Genomic DNA, 23,147 nt, shown 5'->3' with positions numbered 1-23,147 from the left:
AGGTAAAATAACCCAGAAACAAAAGAGCAAATATAGTATGATCCCACTTAGAAAATACTTGTAAGAAAACTGGGACCTAGATTGTAAGCTTTTATAACAGTCACGTTTAGTTCAGAGTGGTAATTGTTATTTCTGGATTTTCAGGAGCTGCTTTATATATGCATAACCTGGAATTTAGAGATAAGAATGAAGCCAATCGGGCCAGGATTAGGGTAATTTCAGAATACAAGGATAAAAAAGACATTGCCTGTATTTCAGAACTTCACCTACTCTTTGAGACCAAAGGAAAAAAAAGTTTTATTATGTTCAGAACCCAGGTTTTCTGTAGCACATAATCTTTCTCAACTTGTCTGGATAGATGATTTAAACAATCCAAACACAGGGAGTCTGGAATGACAATGAGAGCCTTTTATCCTCGTATACCTTAATGTAATGCCTGGATAAATCCCAGAGTATATTAAGCAGATAAACAAAAAGTATTGGAAAAGTTCCTTGAGGGATGGGAAAAACACTATGGAACTATTAAACTTTATCACTGGGGAAAAACCCAGATACTGTGCCAAACATTAGGGACACCCAAATCAATAGACCTAGCCCTTGATCTCAAGGCTTACCCTTGTGAAGCTTATGTATGTAGTGGAGAATCTTAGCCTACTTATAGGTATGCATAAGAATCACCTCCAGAGGACCACTTCTGTTGCTCAGATGTGGCCTCACTCTCTCTAATCCCAACTCTGCAAGTGAAACCAATGCCCTCCCCACTACGTGGGACATGACATCCAGCGGTGAAAGCCTCCTTGGCAGTGTGGGAGATGACCCCAAGAATGGGTCCAGCCCTGGCACTGTGGGATCAACAATGCCATCCTGACCAACAGGGGGAAAGGCAGTGTAACAAATAAGGTATCAGTGGTGAGAGATTTCAAATAGGGTCGAGAGGCTACTCTGGAAGTTACTCTTATGCATGTTTCAGTTAGACACTGCTACCTCAAAACTTGCCAATCCCCAGGCAGAACCATAAAATTACATCTAAAAATTAATAATGGGAGTGGGGAATCCTAAAATCAAAGACCAGAGGGGCAGATAAAGCCAAAGCACCTGAGAAAAAGAAGGAATCAGTTTCTTAAATAAGGGTACATAAAAGTAAACCAGAGGGCAATGCAGGAGTCACTCAGTGGTAGAATTCTCGCCCACCATGCAGGAGACTTGGGTTTGATCCCCTGAGCCTACACATGCTAAAAATAGTGGGGGGTGGGGTGGGGTAGTAAACCAGAAAGACCGAAAGGCAACAAGGCTTCTTAGAAACCGAAATAGAGAACCTGTGACAAATGAGGGCCATAACTCACTGACAAAATACATTCTTATCCTCCACTTTCCAGTAGGCCAGGGAGAATGCAGCTGTATGGGTGCACAGGTCTGGGGGTGGAGCCCTGGTGTGCACTGGTCTAGGGTGTTGAGCCCTTTGTGTGCATGCACAGATCTATGGCAGTGGGTTGGCATTATGCCTGCATGGGCTGGGCGTTGCATGTGACCTGGCTGCACAGGTCAGCACTTTACTAGAGCTGGGGGGCATGACTGAGCCATGAACATGTGGGCATCTAGGAGTGCTGTAAACTTATGTGTCTGTTCAGAGAGCTCAAGGAGGGCTGGGTGGAGCTCTGCAACTCTATGGGCTGGGGATGGGTGTAGCCTGTGGCTGGAGATAAGGACCAGCAGCCTATATACACCGGTAACAGCATGCAGGGAGCAAGAAGGGAGAGGTAGTGCTCAGGAGGGGTACAGGAAAGGTGGTTTGGGCTTCACTTGGGGTGGGGGGTGGGGTGGGTACATACTGTAGGGGTTCGTGGGGCAGGGGCACTTGGAGCACAGGGAGTGGGGGCGGGTGCTGGGGTTCAAGTGTGTGGGGTCTGGGATGAGTCATGGATCGTGGGGCTGTACTGGTGAGGGTAGCTGCAAGGAATGCAGCTTGGCTTACTTCCTAGTCCCAGTCTCCCTGTCTGTGAACTCCTGAGGGCTCCAGGCTTCTGCTCCTCAGCTAATTTTTGTAAGGAAAAGTTGTAAACCTCAACGTTAGCAAGAAACCAGAAAGTTGGAGGGAAGGAACCTCAAGAAGACCCAAGCTGTGATTCAATTGAATTATTGTGGTGAATGGAATTGTCAGTGACATAGATAGCACAGCAAGCCAGGTCAAAGAGTAAAAGGTTGCTGGAGACCCGGATTTGATTCCCGGTGCCTGCCCAAGCCAAGAAAAAGAGTAAAAATCACAGTGAAAGGCCTGTATCTATACATATGCCAACATTATAGATACACCTGGGTACTATCAAACATTACTCCTGGGCTAGTTAGACATACCAATTATTTCCTTCCATCTCATAGTAATGCTTCTGGCTCCCTAATTGTTATGGTTTTATTGCTGTATTCTGCTCCAATTTCCCTAAGCAACATCTCTTCCAAACTGGAGAAAGTAGCCCTTTCTTAACAGAAATGAAAACTTCCTGCCAGTCCAGTAGACTTTAATAGAAAAATAGAATAATGCCCTGGAGTCACATAACAAATTCAGGAACACAACCTCTTCTCTGATCGTTGCTTTGTCTTAGAAAAAACTTCTGGCATGTGTAAAACAAGGTAAATGAGAACTGTGCTGGGGATCAATCGTTGGTGAGTGGTATCTGTCATTTGGTGGTGTTCACAACAATGAACTGATAAACTTTTGTTGAAGTTCTTCTACATTCATAGTAGTGTGCTACCAGGTGTGTGCGAGAATGGAAAGATTAGCAAAGAATTCAATTGTAACAAATGAAAAGAAGCCATAAAAATATTCAATAAGAGAAGACTTTGAAGCACTATAAATAAAAATTCTTACTCAGTGTTAATGAAAAGATCTATATTGTCTATAAAAATATCCATATGAAAGAGAAGTTGTCCCTAGAAGGAAAGATGATACAATTAGACTGAACTTCAAAAGGGGATAGTTAGAGAGAACTAAATTAGAATCATACAGATTTATTTGAAAAACAAGCAACACAATAATGAATTATGCTTTTATTCAAAGCAGATTATAGCTGCACTCCTGTATGACCTGGAGTATAGATACAAGACCATCAATTAGAAAGACAGGGGTTGAGGGAGATAAACTTATTTTGGGGTTCTAACTCCAACCAGATTAAAATAATTCTTCCTGTTAGATTAAAAACAGGAACTTAAATAGTCTCATTTTCCCATCAAAGTGGATATTGCTAAGGTAAAAAGATCTAAACTAATGATAAGAGTGTCCATTATTTCAGATTTAATAACTAGCATGTTTTTGTCTAAACTATTGTGAAGGATAATGGAGTAGAAGTATCATTTCTGATTACTAGGGACCCTCAATGTAAATCAAAACCATTAGATACTACTTTACACACACTAAGACGGTATTGATAAAAAAAAAAGCAGAAAAATAACAAGTGTTGGCAACAAGGCAGAGAAATTGAACACTTGTGCATTGTTGATGGGATTGTAAAGTGGTGAAGCCACTCAGAAATCATTTGGGCAGTTCCTCAGAAAGTTGAACACAGAACTGCCATATGACTTGGTAATTCCACTTCTTGGTATATACCCAAAAGAAATGAAAGCAGGGACTTGAACAGTTATTGCACATTATTCACATAGCCAAAAGATAGAAGCAACCTAAGTGTCCATCAACACATAAATGGATAAACAAAATGTGATATATACACACAATGGAAGGTTATTCAGCTATAAAAAAGAATGAAGTTCTGATACATACTAAAATATGGATGAACCTCGGAGACATTGTGCTGCGTGAAATAAGCCAGACACAAAAAGAAAACATTGTCTGACCTCACTTTATATGAAATACCTAAATAAGTAAATTCATAGAGATAGGAAGTAGATCACAGGTTACCAGAGATTGGGTAATGTGCCAGTTTGAAAGGATTTATGTACCCTAGAAAAGCCATGTTTTAATCCTCATCAGTCTTGTGGGAGCAACTTTTCTTTTAATATCTATTCAATAACGTAGGTTGGTAACTTGATTAGGTTATCTCCACAGAGATGTGACCCGCCCAATTATGGGTATGAACTTTTGAATAGAAGGAGATGTGACTCCACCCATTTCAGCTGTGTCTGGGTTACTTTACTGGAATCCTTTAAAAGAGGAAGCATTTTGGAAAAGTCTGGAGATTCTGAGAGAACAGATAATGATGACATAATGACGAGAGCCATGAAGCAGAGGGCCACACCACGAGAGACCTTTGGAGAGGAAGAAGGACTACAACCCTGGGAGAGCTTCATTAAGCAAGAGGCCTGGAGAGGAAGCTAGTAGATGTCACCATGTTCACCACGTGCCTTTCCTGTTGAGAGAGAAACCCTGAATTTCATCGGCCTTCTGGAACCAAGGTATCTTTCCCCAGATGCCCTAGCTTGTACATTTTTAGATTTGCTTTAATTGGGACATTTTCATGGCCTTAGAACTGTAAACTTGCAACTTATTAACTTCCTCTTTTTAAAAGCCATTCAGTTTCTGGTATACTGCATTCTGGAAGCTAGAAAACTAGAACAGGGGATGAGGGGTGAAGGGAATAGAGAGTTATTGCTTAATGGGTCCAGGGTTTCTGTTTGAAATGATGAAAAAATTGGATAATGGATATTGGTGATAGTTGTACAATATTGTGAATGTAGTTAACATCACTTGAAAGTAGTTAAAATGGGAAATTTGGGATTGTATATGTGTTAGTATGATAAAGAGCAAAAGAGAAAAAGTATCACAAAAAAGTCCATCTAAAACTTAATGAAATATGAAAAAAATTAAAAAAATAAAACCTAAGCCTATATTATGTGAGGTCTTTCAAAACATCCCCAGAAGTACTCACTATATAGTGACTTCACTGATAGCCACAAAGGCCAGTTCAAACCTTTTCCAATCTGGTGCCTGTGAGTTTTCCAAGTGTGGAGTTTTATAGGGAGTGAACCTTGTAGGAAAAGAAGTTGAAAAAACTTTCTTTTCAAAAAGTCTTTATTTCCAAAGTGGTTGTACCAAAAGGCTTTTCCTGGCCCAATGAGTAATTTGGTGAACCCAGAGACCAAAAATACCTAGGGCAAATACCTAATCCTAAGTGACAAAAACACCCATGATAAGAAAATAAAGCCATTACACAAGTATTATCCTGCACAATAAATAAATAACACAATTTTCCTATACCTCAAATTGTTTTTAAAACTGTGAATTATGTGAGGTATTTTTGACACTATGTGGTGGATAAGTGTTCTCCTCAAATTTGTTTCATAATTAAAAGGTTGAAGGGAAAATTAAAAGAAAAAATACTCTAAATATTTATATAACAAGTTTAGATTCATGTTTTTCCATCCTGATGGAGTTTGATTCTTAATCATATTATGACTGGACACAAAATAATGTTATATAGAATGAAAGAACCAAAGAAGATAAGCTTCATATTTCAATGGACTTTCTGAATATGTAAAGCAATCCAAGTAATGTGGACCCATAAGAAAACTTCACTTGCTTCTCATTTATTGTCCTATTGGCAATGTCCATACTTATATGGCCTATAGAACTTTCTTTTTCATGAAGCAAATGGGAAAGCATTCACCTAACAAGTCACCCCAATATAACCTCCATTCTCCAGTGCCTTCCAAGTGCTTAAAAATATAGAAATTCTTAATGTCTACCATTGATGAATAATGATTCTCTTCCCACAGATAATTAATATGAATAATAAATTCTAAAACTATGCATATGAGACAACAAAAATTCCAAATGGACCAGGTAAATGTTTTCATAAAAAAAAATAAAAAAATTTAAAAAAGAATAAAAGATTTTCTATTTCAATGTAGATGAACAACTGGCATTATTCATAATATACTGCATGGAGAAACTGGTGGTGACCTGTCCTAAAAGAATTCTCTGACCAAAAGGGGCCATGGGCCCATGACAAAAGAGTGTTAGCAAACAACTCCTAATAGCATGGATGGTTCCATTAGTTAAGGACAATTTTTACTTGCAGAGACTGCCTTGCTAATAAAATGTAAATTATGGAGTTCCAGTAAGATGGCAGAATAGGATAGCTCGAGTTCAACCTTGCTCCAAGGAACAGCTACAGAAGGGGTGGGAGGAAAACTGAGACAGCAATTCCAGGGTGTAAGTAACTTGGGAGGGTCTTCTGCACCATATAGGGTGGCCCTGGTTGCAAAAGCTGAGGAATGGAGAAGCAAAGAACCAGAGACCATCCAGCTGGTGCAAACAGCCTAACACGGAAGACTGGAGCCCTCAGGAGTGCATGGATGGGAAAATGAGGACTAGGAAGTAAACCAAGCTGCATTCTTGAACATTTTACCCTCACCAGCACAACCCCACGACTTGCGACTCACCCCACACCCCTTACACCTGAATCCCGTCACCCATCCCTCCTCCCTGCACTCTAAGTGCTCCCGCCTGGTCAATCCCTCGCACACATACCTGCCCCACAACCCCACCCCAAGCACGTGCATGCCTGCTCCAGCCCAACCCACCTCTCCTGCACAATCACAATCATGGCCCACTCTTCCTGAGCCCTACCGCCCCCTCTCTGACCCCTGCAGGCAGTTGCCAGCATGTAAAGGTTGCAGGCACTTACTTCCATACCCAGGCTACACCCACCCCCAGCACATACATTTGTACAACCCCACCCCACCTTCCCGGAGATCTGTGCATGGGTACCTCAGTTTATGGCCCTCCCAGACCTGCCCATATGTATGGCCCCCAGTCATGCTCCCCCCAACTCTGGGAAAGCCCTGACCAGCACAGTGGGCCACAATCGCCATCAGTCCATGCAGGCACAATACCAACCTGCTGCCCTGAGCTCTATGCATGTGCAGAAAGTGCCACACCCTTAGATCAGTACACACCAGGTCTCCACCCACCAGACCTGTGCATTGGCACAGCCACATCCCCACCACTGCTGGGTGCCCATGTTACAGGCACAAGCACAGTATCGTCCAACCTGCATCTATACCTGGGCTGCAATGTATCATCACACTGTTGTTCCCACCCAGTGTCCAGCACCCTGCTGCACATCTATCCTGCAAATGCAACGGTTTAGACTACTGAAAGAAATCAACTTCCAAAATAAACAAATCAAGATATTTACATGCCACGAAGACAGCAGATCATGAAGTATATCATGATGCTGACAAATATAGCCCAGGGTAACGACCAAATTAAAACACAAGAGGAAACAAAGACATTGGAACAACTAATCAAAGATGTTCATAGAACTTTACTATTATATTAGGGTCAGATGTGATCAGGCGGTTCAGGTCAGCACTTTCTCAGAGCTGGGATGTGTGGCAAATGGCAAAATGGTGGAAAAATTTGAATTGGATCTCAAGGAAAAGATAGACAAAACAAAGTGCATAAATATAAGAATCACTGGTGTCCAGAAGGAGAAGAGAAGAGTAAGGGCTAGGAAGATTAGTTAAGGATATAATGGGGGAAAACTTCCAACCCTTATATAGGACATAAATGTGCAAGTCAAAGGAGCTCAACAAACTCCAAACAGAATAAATACAAATAGGCCTTCTCCAAGACATATACTAATCAGTCTGTCAAATGTTGAAGAGAAGCAGAAAATCCTCAAAGCGGCAAAAGAAAAACAATCTACTACATACAAGGGTAACCACACAAGACTGAGTTCAGACAACTCCACAGGCACTATTGTGGCAAAATGGAAGTGGTATGATATATTTAAGATCCTGAAAGGGAAAGACTTCCAGCCAAGAAGTCTGTACCCAGCCAAATTGTTCTTCAAAGCTGAAGGAAAAATTAGAATTTTCAGACAAACAAATTCTGAAAGAATCTGTCAACAAGAGACTGCCTCTATAAGAAATATTAAAGGAAGTTCTGCCAGTTGAAAAAAATCTACTGGAGAGGGAGGTCTGAAGGAGGGCACACAATTAAAGAGTACCAGTAAGGGTAACTTAAGGGATAAAAGGGGAAATAGGGAAAAGAATATATAGATCATGCAAATAAAATACAAAAGATAGATGGTGGATTCAAGAAATGCTTTTTTAGTAATAACTTTGCATGTAAATGTACTAAACTTACCAATTAAGACACAGATTGGCAGAATAGATTAAGAAATATAATCCAGCTATATACTCCTTACAATAGACTCATCTTATACACAAGGATTTAAGCAGAATGAAAGAAAAATGATGGAAAAAAAGATATTCCATGCAAATTGTAACCAAAAGAAACCAAGAGTAGCTATACAAATATCAGACAAAATAAAATTTAAATGTAAAGACATCATAAGAGACAAAGAAGGACACTACATATTAATTAAAGGGACAATTCACCAAGAAAAAATAACACTCATAAATGTTTATGCTCTCAATCAAGGAGCTCCAAAGTACAGAGACAGACATTGGCAAAACTGAAGGGAGCAATAGATGTTTCAACACTAATAGTAGGAGACTTCAATACACCACATTCCTTTATAGATAGAACAACCAGACAGACGATCAACAAGGAAATAGAGAAATTAAACTATTTGATGAATGAATTAGAACTAACAGATATATGAAGGTCGTTACACAACAAAAAACCATGATATACATTCTTCTCTAGTGCTCATGGAACACTCTCCAGGATAGATCATATGCTGGGCCACAAAACAGGTTTTATAAATTTAAAAACATTGAAATCATTAAAAGCACTTTCTCTGATCAGAATGGAATGGAGCTGGATATCAATAACCACCAAAGAATGAGAACTTAAACAAATATATGGAGATTACATGACACACACTTAAACCACCAGTGGGTCAAATAGAAATTGCTAGAGAAATCAATAGCTATCTGCAGGTGAATAAAAATGAGAATACAACATATTAGAACTTATGGGATGAGGCAAAGGCTGAACTGAGAGGGAAATTTATTGTCCTAAATACCTATATTAAAAACAGGAAAGAGCAAAAATCGAAGACTTAACTGCTCACCTGGAGGAACTTGAGAAAGAACAGAAAACTAACCTGAAAGCAAATAGAAGAAGAGAAATAACAAAGACTAAAGCAGAGTTAAATGAATTGGAGAAGAGAAAACAATAGAAAGAATAAATAAAAGCAAAAATTGGTTCTTTGAGAAAATCAATAAAATTGATAGACCACTAGCAAAACCGACAAAGAAAAAAAGAGGATGAAAAATAAACAAAATCAGAAATGGTAAGAGGTGCCTTACTACAGACCCGGAAGAAATAAAAGAAACCATAAGAGGATACTATGAACAATTATATGCCAATGAACTGGACAATTTAGATGAAACAGACAAATTCCTGGAAACATACAAACAAGTTATACTGACTCAGGAAGAAATAAAAGATCTCAACAAACCAATCACATGTAAAGAGATTCAATCAGTCATTAAAAATCTTACAAGGAAAAGTCCAGGGCAAGATGGGTTCACAGGGAAGTTTCACAAACATTCCAAAAAGAACTAACACCAATCCTGCTCAAACTTTTCCAGAAAATTGAAAAAAAGGAACGCTACTTAACTTATTTACGACACTAATATCATTGTAATACTCAAAACGGGTAAAGATGCTATAAGAGAAAACTACAGGCTAATAAACATAGATGCAAAAATTCTCAACAAAATACTAGCAAATTGTATCCATATTAAAAAAATTATACACCACAATCAAGTAGGCATTATACAAGGAATGCAAGGATGGTTCAACACAAGAAAATCAATTGATGTAATACAGCACATTAAAAAATTGAAAAGGAAAAAAATGATCATTTCAACTGATGCTGATAAAGCATTCGAAAAATTCAACATCATTTTCTGATAAAAACACTTCAAATGAAATCAAAGGTAGCTTCCTCATTATGTTAAAGGGTATATATGAAAAAACGATAGCCAGCCTCTGACTAAATTGAGACTGAAAACTTTCCCCCTAAGATCAGGAATGAGACAAGGATGCTCTCTGTCAGCACAATTATTCAACATTAGAAGATCTAGCTATAGAAATCAGGCAAGGCAAAGAAATAAAAGGCATCTAAATTGGAAAGGAAGAAGTAAAACTCTCATTATTTGCAGATGACATGATAATATACTTGGAAAATCCTGAGAAATCTACCACAAAGTTACCTGAGCTAATAAACAAATTCAGCAAGGTGGCAGGATATAAAATTAATGTGCAAAAATTAATAACATTTTTATACACAATGACTTAGCAAAAGGAGCCAGTTAAGGAAAAAATTCCATTCAAAATAGCAGCTAAAAGAATCAAGTACATACACATGAGCATAATGAGGGATGTATGGGACTTGTACACATAAAACTACATAATATTGCTAAAAGAAATCAAAGAATATCTAAATAGTTGGAAAGACATTCCCTGCTCATGGATAAAAAGGTTAAATATACTTAAGATGTCAATTCCTTTCAAATTGATCTACAGATTCAATGCAGTACCAATGAAAATTCCAACAACCTACTTTGAAGACTTGGGATAGCTAGTTACCAAACTTATCTGGAAGGGAAAGAGACTCAGAATAGCTAAATGCATCCTAGAAAAGAAGAATTAAGTGGAAGGATTAACACTTCCTGACTTTAAAACTTTATTTAAAGCCACAGTGGTCAAACAGCCTAGTACTGGCACAAAGATAGAAGCATTGACCAATGGAATCGAATCAAGAGTGCAGAAATAGACCCAAATATATGGTCAACTGATTTTTGACAAGGCCTCAAAATCCTGTGAACTGGGACAAAATAGTCTTTTCAATAAATGGGCATGGGAGAACTGGATAGCAATAGCCGAAAGAATAAAAGAGGACCCCTATCTTACAGCCTATGCAAAAATTAATTCAAAGTGGATTTAACACCTAAATATAAGAACTAGCATGATAAAGCTTCTAGAAGAAAATGTAGGGAAGCATCTTCAAGACATAGTAATAGGAGTAGCTTCCTAAACTTTACAGCCAAAGTAGAAGCCACAAAAGAAAAAGTAGATAAATGGGAACTCCTCAAAATCAAATGCTTCTGCACCTCAAAAGATTTTGTCAAAAAGGTGAAGAGGCAGCCAACTGAATGGGAGAAAATATTTGGAAACCACATATTGGACAAATTTTGATATCTTGTATACATAAATAAATCATACAACTCAACAACAAAAGAATGAGCAACCCTACTTTAAAATGGGCTAAAGATATGAATTGGCATTTTTCTGAAGAGCAAATACAGATGGCTCAAAAGCATGTGAAAAGATGCTCATTTTCATTAGCTATGAGTGAAATGCAGATAAAGACTACAATGAGATACCACCTCACACCTATAAGAATGGTTGCTATTAAACAAGCAGGAAACTAAACATGTTGGAGAGGATGTGGAGAAACTGGGACACTTATTCACTGCTGGTGGGAATGTATAATGATACAGCTTCTATGGAAGATAGTTTGGCAGTTCCTTAGGAAACTAACGATCGAGCTGCCCTATGACCCTGTAATAGCACTAAGTGGTATATAACCCGAAGAACTGAAAGCAGTGACACAAACAGATATTTGCACACCAGTGTTCATAGCAGCATTATTCCCAATAACCAAAGGATGGAAAAAAGCCAACTGCCCATTAACAGATGAGTGGATTAACAAAACGTTGTGTATACATATGATGGAATATTATGCAGCAGTTAAGACAAAATGACGTTTCAAAGCACATGACAAGATGAATGAGCATTGAAGACATAATGCTGAGTAAAATAAGCCAGACACGAAAGGATAGATACTGTATGACTCAACTTTTATGACCATTGTAAAGGTAAAATCACGGGCCTATAATACAAAATATAGGGGACTTAGAGATACATAGAAGCTAGAGATGGATGAACAGTTAGCTAATGTAGCTGAGCTTAAATGTAAGGAAATAGAAGTGAAGGTGGTTCTCTAGTGGGTCTATAAGTAATATTACAATATTGAAGATGAACTTAATTGAAAGGTGTTGTATAGACCTATGTGTCCCACTGATCAACACTAGAAATATAAATAAGTTCTTGCAAGAACTACTTCAAAGGTATGATTCATGTACAAACAGTGCTTAAGTCCAGGGTACGGGGGGGAAGCTGCTATTGCATGCTATGGGCTATGTTTAATAGGAAAACATCAGCACTACCACAGCAACAACAGGGGGAAATGAGAGACAACAGCTAAGGAGAGGTTTATATTTCCTATTTGGTCGTGGTGTGTATATTGGCTATCTTTCTCTCGGGAACAATGAAATTATCTAAATTTGAGAGTGTTGATGGACTGTGGACTTTAGGCATTATACATGATGCCTAATGAATGTAGGGGGCTGAAGGATGCACTGAATGAGAAGTAGATTGGTGAACAATGGTGTATACATATGATCAAATACTGTGCTGCTACAAAAAGGAATGAAGTTGTGAGCCATACAAAAAGGTGAATGAACACTTGGGACCTTTGGTGAGGCAAAATAAGCCAGAAATGAAAACACAATGATTCTATGATCTCATTTAGAAAATGCTTATAAGAAAACAGGGGCCTAGATTGTAAGTCCTTACAGCAGACACATTTAGTCTGGAGTGGTAATTAATATTTCTGGTTTTTTTTTGGGGGGGGGTGCACGGTCCAGGAATTGAACCCGGGTCTTCTGCATGGAAGGTGGGCATTGTAACCACCAAACTACCCATGCACCCTACTATTTCTGGATTTTGAGAGGCTGTTTTACATATCTATAACCTGGTATTTAGAAATAAAAACAAAGTGGATCAGGTTGGGATTAAGATAATCCAGAACACAGGGGTAAGGAAGACATAGTGTATATTTTAGAACTGTACCTACTCTTTCGGACCAAAGGTTTATTTTGTCTGGAACTGAAATTTTCTGTGGCACAAAATCTAACTCAACTTGTCTGGGGGAGCTCATTTGAACAATTGAAACACAGAGAACCCAGAATAAGAATGAGGGCCTTTAATCCTGTGTAGTTTAATGTAATGCCTGGATAGATCCTAGAACGTATTAAGCAAATAATCAAAAAGTACTAGCAAAGTCCCTTGAGGGATGAGAGAAAAAATATGGAACTATTAAACTTTGCCATCATGGAATCCTCTGATACTGTGTCAAACATTAGGGACACCCAAATCAAGCCCTTGATCTTGAGGCTTACTCTTGTGAAGCGTGTGTAGGTAGAAGAGAAGCTTACCCTACCTATAGGTATGCCTAAGAGTTACATCTAGGGGACCTCTTTTGTTGTTGCTCAGATACAGCCTCACTTTCTCTAAGTTCAACTCTACAAGTGAAATCATTGTCATCCACCTACATGGGACACGACATCCAGGGGGGAATGTCTCCCTGGCAGCATGGTAGATGACTCCCAGGGATGAATCCAGACCTGGAACCATGGGATGAACAATGCCGTCCCTACCAAAAGGGGGGAAAAGTGTAACTAACAAAGTATCAGGGGCAGAGAGAGTTCAAATAGAGTCGAGAGGCTACTCTGTAGTTTGCTTTTACACAAGCTCCATTTAGACATTCCTACCTTCTTTTTTTAAAAAAAGAAGACTTGAGTGTGATTCTCTATCTCAGCACCAAATCACATTAGGGATGATTCAGGTGATAAAACCTCCCAAGTAACAACACATTGTTCTCAAGGTACTCTGAGAGCTATAGGGAGATAACATTCCGAAAACTGCAATATGACAGTGGAAAGCACAGAATAAAGAACTTTCCATCACCTTCCTTGGGCAGCCATGACAATAAGAGCTGCAGCACTGGGTATAAACTGAGATATGTTAGTTCATGGGTACTGCAGATGACCAAAAAATTTTTAATTCAGGCACTTGGCAACTAGGAAATTCAGCTCAGCCATCCAGCATATGAGTCATACCAGGATTGATGATAATCCAGAAAAGCAGAAATTCCTGTCATTCCCTCTAGTCTCCACTCTGGTCCAGCTCATGAATGTGTTTGGTTGGGAGCAATCACAACACAATCCAGACTCCCCAAGGGCTAAACACATGGCTCTTGCCCTTTGAGGCAAAAAGTCTTCTAAACTTTTGTCTTCCTTGAATATATACAGTGATTCTGCATCCCCATCACTAGGAGTATTCTGAGAGAGGATGGGGAAAACAGCTACCGAAATTAATGAATTGGACTTTAAGTGTCATGGAGCACCTTTGATATTTGTACTGGATATTCCTTTGCTATAATAAAATTATAAGAACAAATCCCAAAGGAAATTATGGCAGTGTGAAAAAGCACAGAGCCCATGTACTTCTCAGAAAACAAGGAAGAAATAGTTTTACCTTCTCAAACACTGGCAACTCAATATCAGCCCACTGAACAACCCACTCCTGTTCAAGGAAAAAATTAACAGATGCAAAAAATTATGTTTGTTTTGAAAATCTTGAAATTCCCTATCAATCAGTTATCCACATATGTTCAAAGATACTAATAATATCCAAATAAGAAACAACACAAAGAGAGCTACAGATATGAAATTCAATGTGAACTAAACTGCAAAACAAAAGTGAGAGGTACACTCTATTAGGTACATTTGGCCTTACCTTGGAGTTCTTCTGGCAGGAGCAGAAGAAATAATTTCAAAACCAGAGATGATCTTAGAAGTTCATTATACCCCTCACTCATCTCACCTGAGATATAAAGACCTGAATTCACTTTGTACCTAAAATTTAATGATCACCCAAGTTGTAAAGAACAAACGCAATGAAAAAAACATGAAGTTACACACATGCAAGTGGAATATTGACAAACAAAATGCAAATGTTGCCAGAATGGAACAGCAAAAATCAAATATTTGATATATGTATATATATGTATTTGAGATACATATCAGCATCTTATATGTAGGAGAGTCTTGGGATAATGCCACACATTTGCTAAGGAATACTCTCATATTATCCAACCTATAAGTAAACATAATACATCCCATTGGTAAGAAATACTCCCTCAGAAAATCTAGGTACAGTCCACTGTTATTGTTCTCCTGAAGAACTGTGACAAAAATATTAAAACAGATAGTATTCTAGCCAGGCATAAAATGGTAATCAATTATGACTATTTCCTTTCCTGGAGTCATTTCATTTTAGAGAGCATCTAACTAAAACCCTATCTGATGTAAATGAGAAAGCATTTCTTTGAGACACACAACTAGTAAATGATACATTTTGGTCTTATCCTGTGACATACAGCTAATCCTCTGAGAATTAAATTGCTTCAGTTACAGTTATATAAATGTTTAATTTTTCATCTTTAGTCATACTAAGGTTGCCCAGAAGGTATATTATCTCTGCAGATGTCACGGCTCATCAATTAGGGAAGGAGGCAGTGCACAATTGGTAATGACCTCTCTATATTATAGACTTTGACACTTGGGTTTGCTGGGGACAGAATGTATTAGACAATTTAATAAAATCTAAATGACTAATTTGTTTCCATGGAAAACATTTTGTTTTGTAGACTGTGCATTTTTCCTTTGAATTCATTTACAAAACCAAAACAAAAGTATTAAATGCTGTTTACAGTGAAATGAAACAGCTGAAGACCAGCACATAATCACCATATTTTGTTTTCTTATCTTTAAGTCTTTTAGCAGAGCAGCTTCCAGCTGAGCCTGAGTCTAGCTTCTCTCAAGACGTAGCCAAGCATTCTGAGGCTTCATTGAACCTTAACATCAAGCTGAATTCATACTTAATTAAAAAGGACAGACTGTTTGCATAGCATGGTTTGCATTAGTAAAACATTGAAAATGACATCTGTACTGAAGTCCATTTGAACATTCTGCCTTAGCTGAACTCTGCTAATGTTTTTATACTCTGATTTATTGCTTAGCTCAGTTTTAAATAGCTCTTCCTGCTGAAGCATATGTGACTGAGTTCATAAAAATAGACCCTTCTTTATACATGAATTGCTGTTTCTGACATGTGCTTTGAGGTGTTTTCCCTTTCATAGGAAACCCACTGAGTCAATCATGTTATTTTACTCCAATCACTCCTATGACCAATGGCATGGATTTTCATGGTCGTTAGAAGGATTTGACATACCAGTCCCATAGACAAAATGGGAAATTTTGGTGTTTTCTATCCTCAGTAAAGAATACTCACTCTGTGGGCAAAAAACAGAGTTTCCCCCCGGGTGAAGCTAACCAGCCAGATATGTAAATAAAACTTACCCTTTTGGACTCATTTGTGCTGTGTTCTGTGCAGCTCAAATAATCAGTTGAATTCATTTATCAAAGCAAAAAGAGGCACATAGTTCTGGTGAGAACGCATTTGTTCATTTTCTATATGTTCAGTGCAGTTGTTATTGAAAAGAATATATGCATTATGTATATGCAGTCATCTTTTAAATTGCTCAAACATTATACAATCCTAGTGGATCCACTCAGAGAGGGTGAAGTATCTGGCTAGGTGTCAGGACATTTCCAAAACCTGTAGATACCGCTGAGGTATGAGCTCAGTGGACACCTTGACAATATGCTCATTACAGTGCATCTATAAGCAATTTGTGTCCCCTGGAGTCTATTGTACAACTTCCACCTAAACAACTCTTACCATGGTCAGGTCCCTGGGTTCCCATGGAGGTCGCACTGGTGTTCAGCACATCATTGACAGCAGTATCACAATACAGGCTCCGCTGGACATCATGCTCACTGTCAGTCTGGTCGCTCTCCTCATGTCCACTATCCTTCAGGCTGTTGCCTTCTAAGTCCTTGAAGGTAGAGCTGCTGGGTTGAAGAAAGAATGATAATTTACGACTGTGATGAATGTGATTTGAAAAATCTTTCAGAGCCAGGATGACACCAGCTCTGTAGAGGGGCCAGCAGTTGCCATATTGACCAATAGGATAAAAGTAAGAAGACAAGCAATTTCTGTTTATAGATAATGGAACTCAACATTGCAGAGAAGTTCCCACTATTATATTCTGATGCAACTATTACTTTCATTCACCTTTCTTCAATACATCACTACAGGCAAGGTGGAAGCGCTACAAATCTGAAACAACACTTCTAAAGAATGTCATACTCTCAGAAGTTTTTTTCTTTTCTTTATACAATCAAAGGAAAATAATAATAGCTAATGCTTTCTGAAGGATTACTATGCATGAGCACTGTTTTAAGTTCTTGACATGAATTCACTTTTCAAATCATCATAACTTTATAAGAGAAAGGTGCTATTAATCTTGCCATTCACAGAACAAAAAACTAGGGTATATGGAAGTTAAATAACTTGCCCATTGGTCATAGCTGATGAAAATGTGGCAGATCTAGTACCAAACCCAAGCAGTCAAGGTCACTTAACTATACTACTAATAGTTAAGGTCTTCTAGTCAACTGTAAAAAAGTAAAATTAGCAGAAATTGAGGATATCAAGATCTGAGAACCCAGGTAAGTTTTAACTGAGGAAGGCAGAGGGGCAGATTCAAAGAAAAAGAGAGGCAGAAGCTGAGAAGAGGAGAGGCTTGCTGCATGGAAGGTAAAACAAAAGTGAGAGCCACAGAGTAAGCACTATAATGCTCAAAAGTTTGATGGTAAATGTTTTTTGCATTTGTTAAATCAATTCATCACACAATGCATGAAACATACTCTCCAAATAACCCACAACATTTCTCACAGAATAAAGAATAATATACAAAGTATATCCACAGAATACCCACCTGCTATTCTAATACTTTGTATGATCTGAGATAATCTAAGCTGTGCTACACAATTGACCATAAATTATGCATCTAAAATGCCTAGTGAATCCATTCTCTAGTCAGTGAGGGAGCAGCAAAGAGATATTCAAACAAATGTTGTCTCAACAAGGTAGAGTAGCATGCTTGTGAATTAAGACAAGCCCCAACAGATTTATAACACCCCTGAAAAGGGTGCCCTATGGAGACGATGCTGCAAACTCACTTGATCTGGTCAATGTTGAACATACACAGGCTTGGCTCCATGAGGCTTTGATAACATGCAAGATATATGGTGGAGAGTTATGTTATGGACACAATGAATACATTGTCACTCTCTACTCTTTGTCAAGAGGAATCACAGTAAATTTTTAATATATGACAAACCTAGATATGGAATATTTGCTTCCCTGTATATGAAAAGGAAAAGATCAAGAGAGAAGTAACTGGAAAGCCATAATTTTCAATGAGGAGAAGGAAAGGGTAAACCATTGGTCTATTAGCTAATTATTTTCAGGAAAAATAACTAAGCATCAACTGCACAAAAATGAAAATTTCTCAATAGGCCAGCTCACTCAGCTCCTCCAAATTATATCATGTAGCTAACTCAGGTCTGTGAACCTACCAGGATGTAGTTCCATTTAAAAACCAATCATCCTATCAGTTCTTTCATGGTCAAGAAAGTCAATGGAAACACATGCTTTAAAGTGTTTCAAACTTTCTACTTTGTAAATGACAGATTCTAGAGCTTCCTGTAAATACTAATTCCACAGTTTAAATGTATTCAAATTTTGTTTTTAGAAATAATTTGGCTCTATCCACAGGTACCCCTGCAAATTTAGGAAAAAGGAAATGACTTGCTTGAATAATGATATATTACAGGCTCCTACAATTTTATTAAAAATATTATGTTTCCAATCTATATATATATATACAGCTGGTATCTAAAGCATATGGAAGTTTCTTTAATCCACACAAATTGGCACTTTAATCTAGAGACTTCAACCCTGAATTGACTTCAGTTCAGCAGTTGTCAAAACATGCTTGAGACATGATGGTGAGGGATGCAGTCTAAGAGTAATGCAATTAATCATCCCTTAGAGCAAGATTTTTTAACCTCAGCACTGTTCACACTTTAGTCTGGATATTTCCTTTTTGTGGTTGGCTGTTCTGTGCATTGTAGAATACTTAACAGCTTTTTTTTCTTAACCCACTGTTAGATGCCAGTAGTGCCTCCCAGGAGTGACAACCAAAAATGTTTCCAGACAGTAGCAAATCACTGCCTCCCATCCCCATCCCTGCCCCCAGCAAGAATCACAGCTCTAAGATCTTTAAACTTTACTCCTGAAACATGTTAGATTTCCAGACTAGTAGAAAGAGTCTTGAACTTGGAGTCATTAGACCAATTGCTAATCCTTAATCTGCCACTTAATCTATGTGATCCTGGGCCTCTAATTCCTTACATGTAAAATGCATTAGCTAAAACATCTTTCAAAAGGTCACTTTGGAAATTCAATGAGATACTGTACATGAAGTACAAGGTACATATAGATTCTCAATAAATGATTATTATTTAACATTATATCATTATTCCATAAAGTAATGCCTTCATTTAATTACAATTAAATAGAATACCCATGGGTGTTTTATGGGACAGATATAGGAAATGAATATTTAAAGAATGTTTCTATATCTTTTGCAAACTATACTCAAACATAGTTCATTATATTAATTTCTCTAAAATAAGGAACAGGAAAAAATGTCCTCCTTCCATCAAATGTGTATCTTTCCTTTATTTGACAATGAGAACTACATGATCTGATGTACCAACCATTTGCCTTGGCATCGCAAAAGATTCAAGATAAATGGAATATTTAGTGCAGGGAGTTAATGCCAGGCACCTCTGTCTCACTTCTAACTGGTTTTGAATTTGACTTTTTAAATGCAATCATTCTTTTTTAATGTATTTAATATTATAAACCAACTTGGAGCTTTTGCTTTGGGGGTAGAAAGGATAGAAATGATAAAACAGTTAAGTATTGGCTACTGGGATCTAAGAAACTCATAGTGTGAGCAGGAGAAGGCGTATAATATCAGAAGAAAAAGCAAGGGGTATGACTTGCCCTAACCCACTCACCCCCAACCTTGGAATAGTTAACTTGTTTAAAGATCAGTTTGCCCATCTGATAAACTAAGGACCACTTACTCTGATCTTGTAAGGGCATTTAGTGGCTAAATGTACGGATTTGGGTAAGGCATTTTAAGACCCAGTGAGCAAGACGCTGCAAATTGTAAAACAGCCTGGTAAAGGGCTACTCACCCAAAACAAATAACAATTTATGCCAGGCATAAAAATGGTGATTCCACTTGCTTTATTACCTGTGTACCTCCTAGGGCAAGAAAAACTTGTAAACCAACTTTTGTGGGACAATAAATTAGGGGTACCTGTTTGTAATGCTATTATAAATGTAAATATTTCTTATTAATACTCTGGCAACAGATGGACAGTTTGTTGGAAAATACCTAGAACATGGCTCTGCATACAACATTTACTCAGCAAATGTTTGATGAATGAACATTACTCAAATTCTAACCCATATTTACCCTTTCAAATTTTAGAACTCTTGTCCAAAAGACAAAAGAATCTGAAAGGAAATGAGTCATATCTTCTTGGTAGGGCATGCCCTGAGAATGACATCTGAGGATAAAAATGAGAAATGGGGGAGAGTCAAAGACTAATGTAACTATATTTAAAGAACATAAGAAAGATCTCAATGTGGTTCCTGGATCACCTGTATCACCATCACCTTGGAAATCTATTAAAACTAGATATTCTCTCAGGACAGAGCTGGAAACTCTGTGTTTAACAAACCTCCAAGGTGGTTCTCATGTACATTAAATTTCAAAAATCGCTGGCTTAAAAAGAAGTTTAATACTAGTTTTAATAGAAAAAATGCCAGGGTTCTTTTCAACTTCTTTCATTCATTCATTCATCAAACAAGTTTCAAGGACTTGCTATATACAAAGCACCATAACGGGTGCTGCAAAACCCCAGGACAATTTGAGTGGAAAAGGAAGGCACTATGCATGGTTCATGAGCCAAAGGCCCATTTTCCTTTCCACACTGCTTCAATGCCTTATTCAATTCCAGTTTTATTTTATTTGAGCTACAGCCTCATGTTCTGCTTGATATTACTCAAAAGCACTGCAGGGAATGGATATCAGACATCACAAAGAAAACTAGGCATGAGGAAAGTGATAGTTGCCACAGGGGCGAAATCCTATTGCTGGCTATCCTAGATAGCAGCAGTACAGAAGTATAGAAGATATAAGTATAGAAGATAGCAAAGAAACAAACACAGCAGGAAGGAAGCCCATCCAGGAGAAATTCCAGATTCTCTTGGCTTGTTAATCTGGAACTTTCACATAAGCCTTGGGTATACCCACAGTTTGCAGGTGACATTCTGAAAGAAAAAGGAAACTATGCAAATGTAATGCTAGTTACAGAAGATTATGGGAAATGTGCAATATAACTTCCTTCTCCCTTCCAGATCCATTCTTCACCCTTCTCAATCTTGAATTATGCTTATTAGAACCCCCTTGACCTCTGGCTTTCTGTGGACTTGTGCCCCAATGGAGGGCACAAGCAGATCAGAGGAATGGAGGTAAGAAATGTCAGGGAATTGATTCTCCCAGATCCCTCCCAGCAGATTCACTTTAGGATGACTATATCCCTCAACTAACCCAACCAGAAGACATCATTCCTCTCAGGTCAACGTCCCCTACATGCTCTCCTCCCTAATTGTTTCAGAAGTATTTTTAGCCCCTTACTGCTTTTAATGCCAGAATAGTGCAGTATCATTGTGGTTCTTTCATCTTGCTTGCCCAAGCCTCTGTAAATAGCCCCCTTTTAAATGAACTTTCTTCAAATCATTCTAATTTTGTTATTTCATGTGGGAACTCTGGCTGATGCAGGGAAAGAACCAGAAGTGGATAGAGGTAGCTGTTGTTCAACTGCCCAAGGTAGATAGAGATGTGAGAGAAAAGGATGGCTCTGTGTAAACTGTCTGGCCAAGAGATGGAGCAATTCTGGAAGAATGCCAAAGAGAAGGGTCCACACTAGAATGGGTGGAAGTGACATACTGGGACATCTGTGTCCTGGCCTGAACTGAATAGCAGTTTTTGCTACTTTTCTCTTAAAGCCAGGCACCATGTAAGAAAATAAATTACTGAGCCCCTCATGCTGGGAAAAAGCCAGTCTGTCAAGTAGAGAGGACGCTTAGATAATTACAGACAGTGAAGCCTTCTTAAAACTTCCAGGCCAGCTCAGTCATCAGCTAACTGCAGGTCAGTATGACTACAGACTACGACATGTGGAATAAGAGAACTTCTTTGCAAAGCCAAGTCAACACACAGAATCTTGAAAAAATTTTAAATTGTTATTTTAAGCCTCAGTGTTTTAGGGTGTTTTGTATTTCAGCACTCAATGACTGAAAGAGTGTTTTTAAATGTGTATTATATGACTAAAAAAAACTTTATGCACTGAATTTGCTGTGGCAAGTAAACACTTTTTAGGGATTCCTGTAAATACATATTTAAAATATCATTTTGCCCATTTCCAGTGTTGATAATTTTTTCAGATAAATTAATTAGTAAGTTAAAAGTCCTGTCAACACTATTGTTGAGTAATATAACTTTGACTAATTTATATAACCTCTGTGCTTCAGTTGCATCATCATTACAATGGAAATAATGATATCGCCTACCTCACAGATCTGTCACAAGAGATGAATAACTTAATGTTAATAAAATTATTAGTGCACTGCCTGGAAAAACAAAAGAAACATTCTTGGATGAGTATAAAGTGAATAGAAATAGAATAATGTGAAGAGGAAATGGATAGAAAAACAAGTTCTCAAAGTTGGCCTGAACTTGGATTAGCATTCAAAGAAACAGGAGTTGATAGTAAAATTAATTCTGATAGATTCAAAATTTCGCAGCTGGGAGTATTTTCTATGTATGTAACTGGATCTTTAAGAAACCACATACAGCACAAACATTGCCATCTTTTTGAACGTGCTTTGCATGGTTTTATCACCGGGTGTTAATCACCACTCTCTTTTTCACATTCCCTCACCTTTTACATTTAAAATGGCTAGTCCCCTGAAAAGCACAGCAGACAAGATTCCGTACATCTTTCCAGGCATCGTGCTTTGTCTACACTCAGTGAATCCCATAAATTCCAAGGCCTTCATGGTTTTCAAAAGCCATCATGGCTCCAAAAACAGACCCTGGCAAAAATTTGTGCGATCCTAAGATTTCAGATGTTTCCTTTTAACCAAGGAGGCCCTGGTAATGCCACAATCTTTGATTTCAAGGCACCAACAGGAGATTATTCCACCAAGTGCTCATGGTCTAAGTTGTGCTTTTTTGTGTGTATAA

The 23,147-nt window shown here is 38.1% G+C and overlaps 1 protein-coding gene across 1 annotated transcript in view; it reads right to left on the bottom strand.

Annotated features, from left to right (window-relative positions):
• PCDH19 (protocadherin 19) overlaps window positions 1-23,147 on the bottom strand; it is a 163,971-nt gene that overhangs the window by 36,995 nt on the left and 103,829 nt on the right. The window contains exon 6 of the mRNA XM_077146981.1: window positions 16,586-16,755. Coding sequence (XP_077003096.1) covers window positions 16,586-16,755 — 170 coding nt within the window. The remainder of the gene's footprint in view (window positions 1-16,585; window positions 16,756-23,147) is intronic.

This window comes from Tamandua tetradactyla, chromosome X (genome assembly GCF_023851605.1).
Source record: "Tamandua tetradactyla isolate mTamTet1 chromosome X, mTamTet1.pri, whole genome shotgun sequence".
NCBI classification, from domain to species: domain Eukaryota; kingdom Metazoa; phylum Chordata; class Mammalia; order Pilosa; family Myrmecophagidae; genus Tamandua; species Tamandua tetradactyla.
The sequence above is the reverse complement of the archived record's forward strand: the minus strand, read 5'-3'. Positions and strand labels throughout refer to the sequence as shown.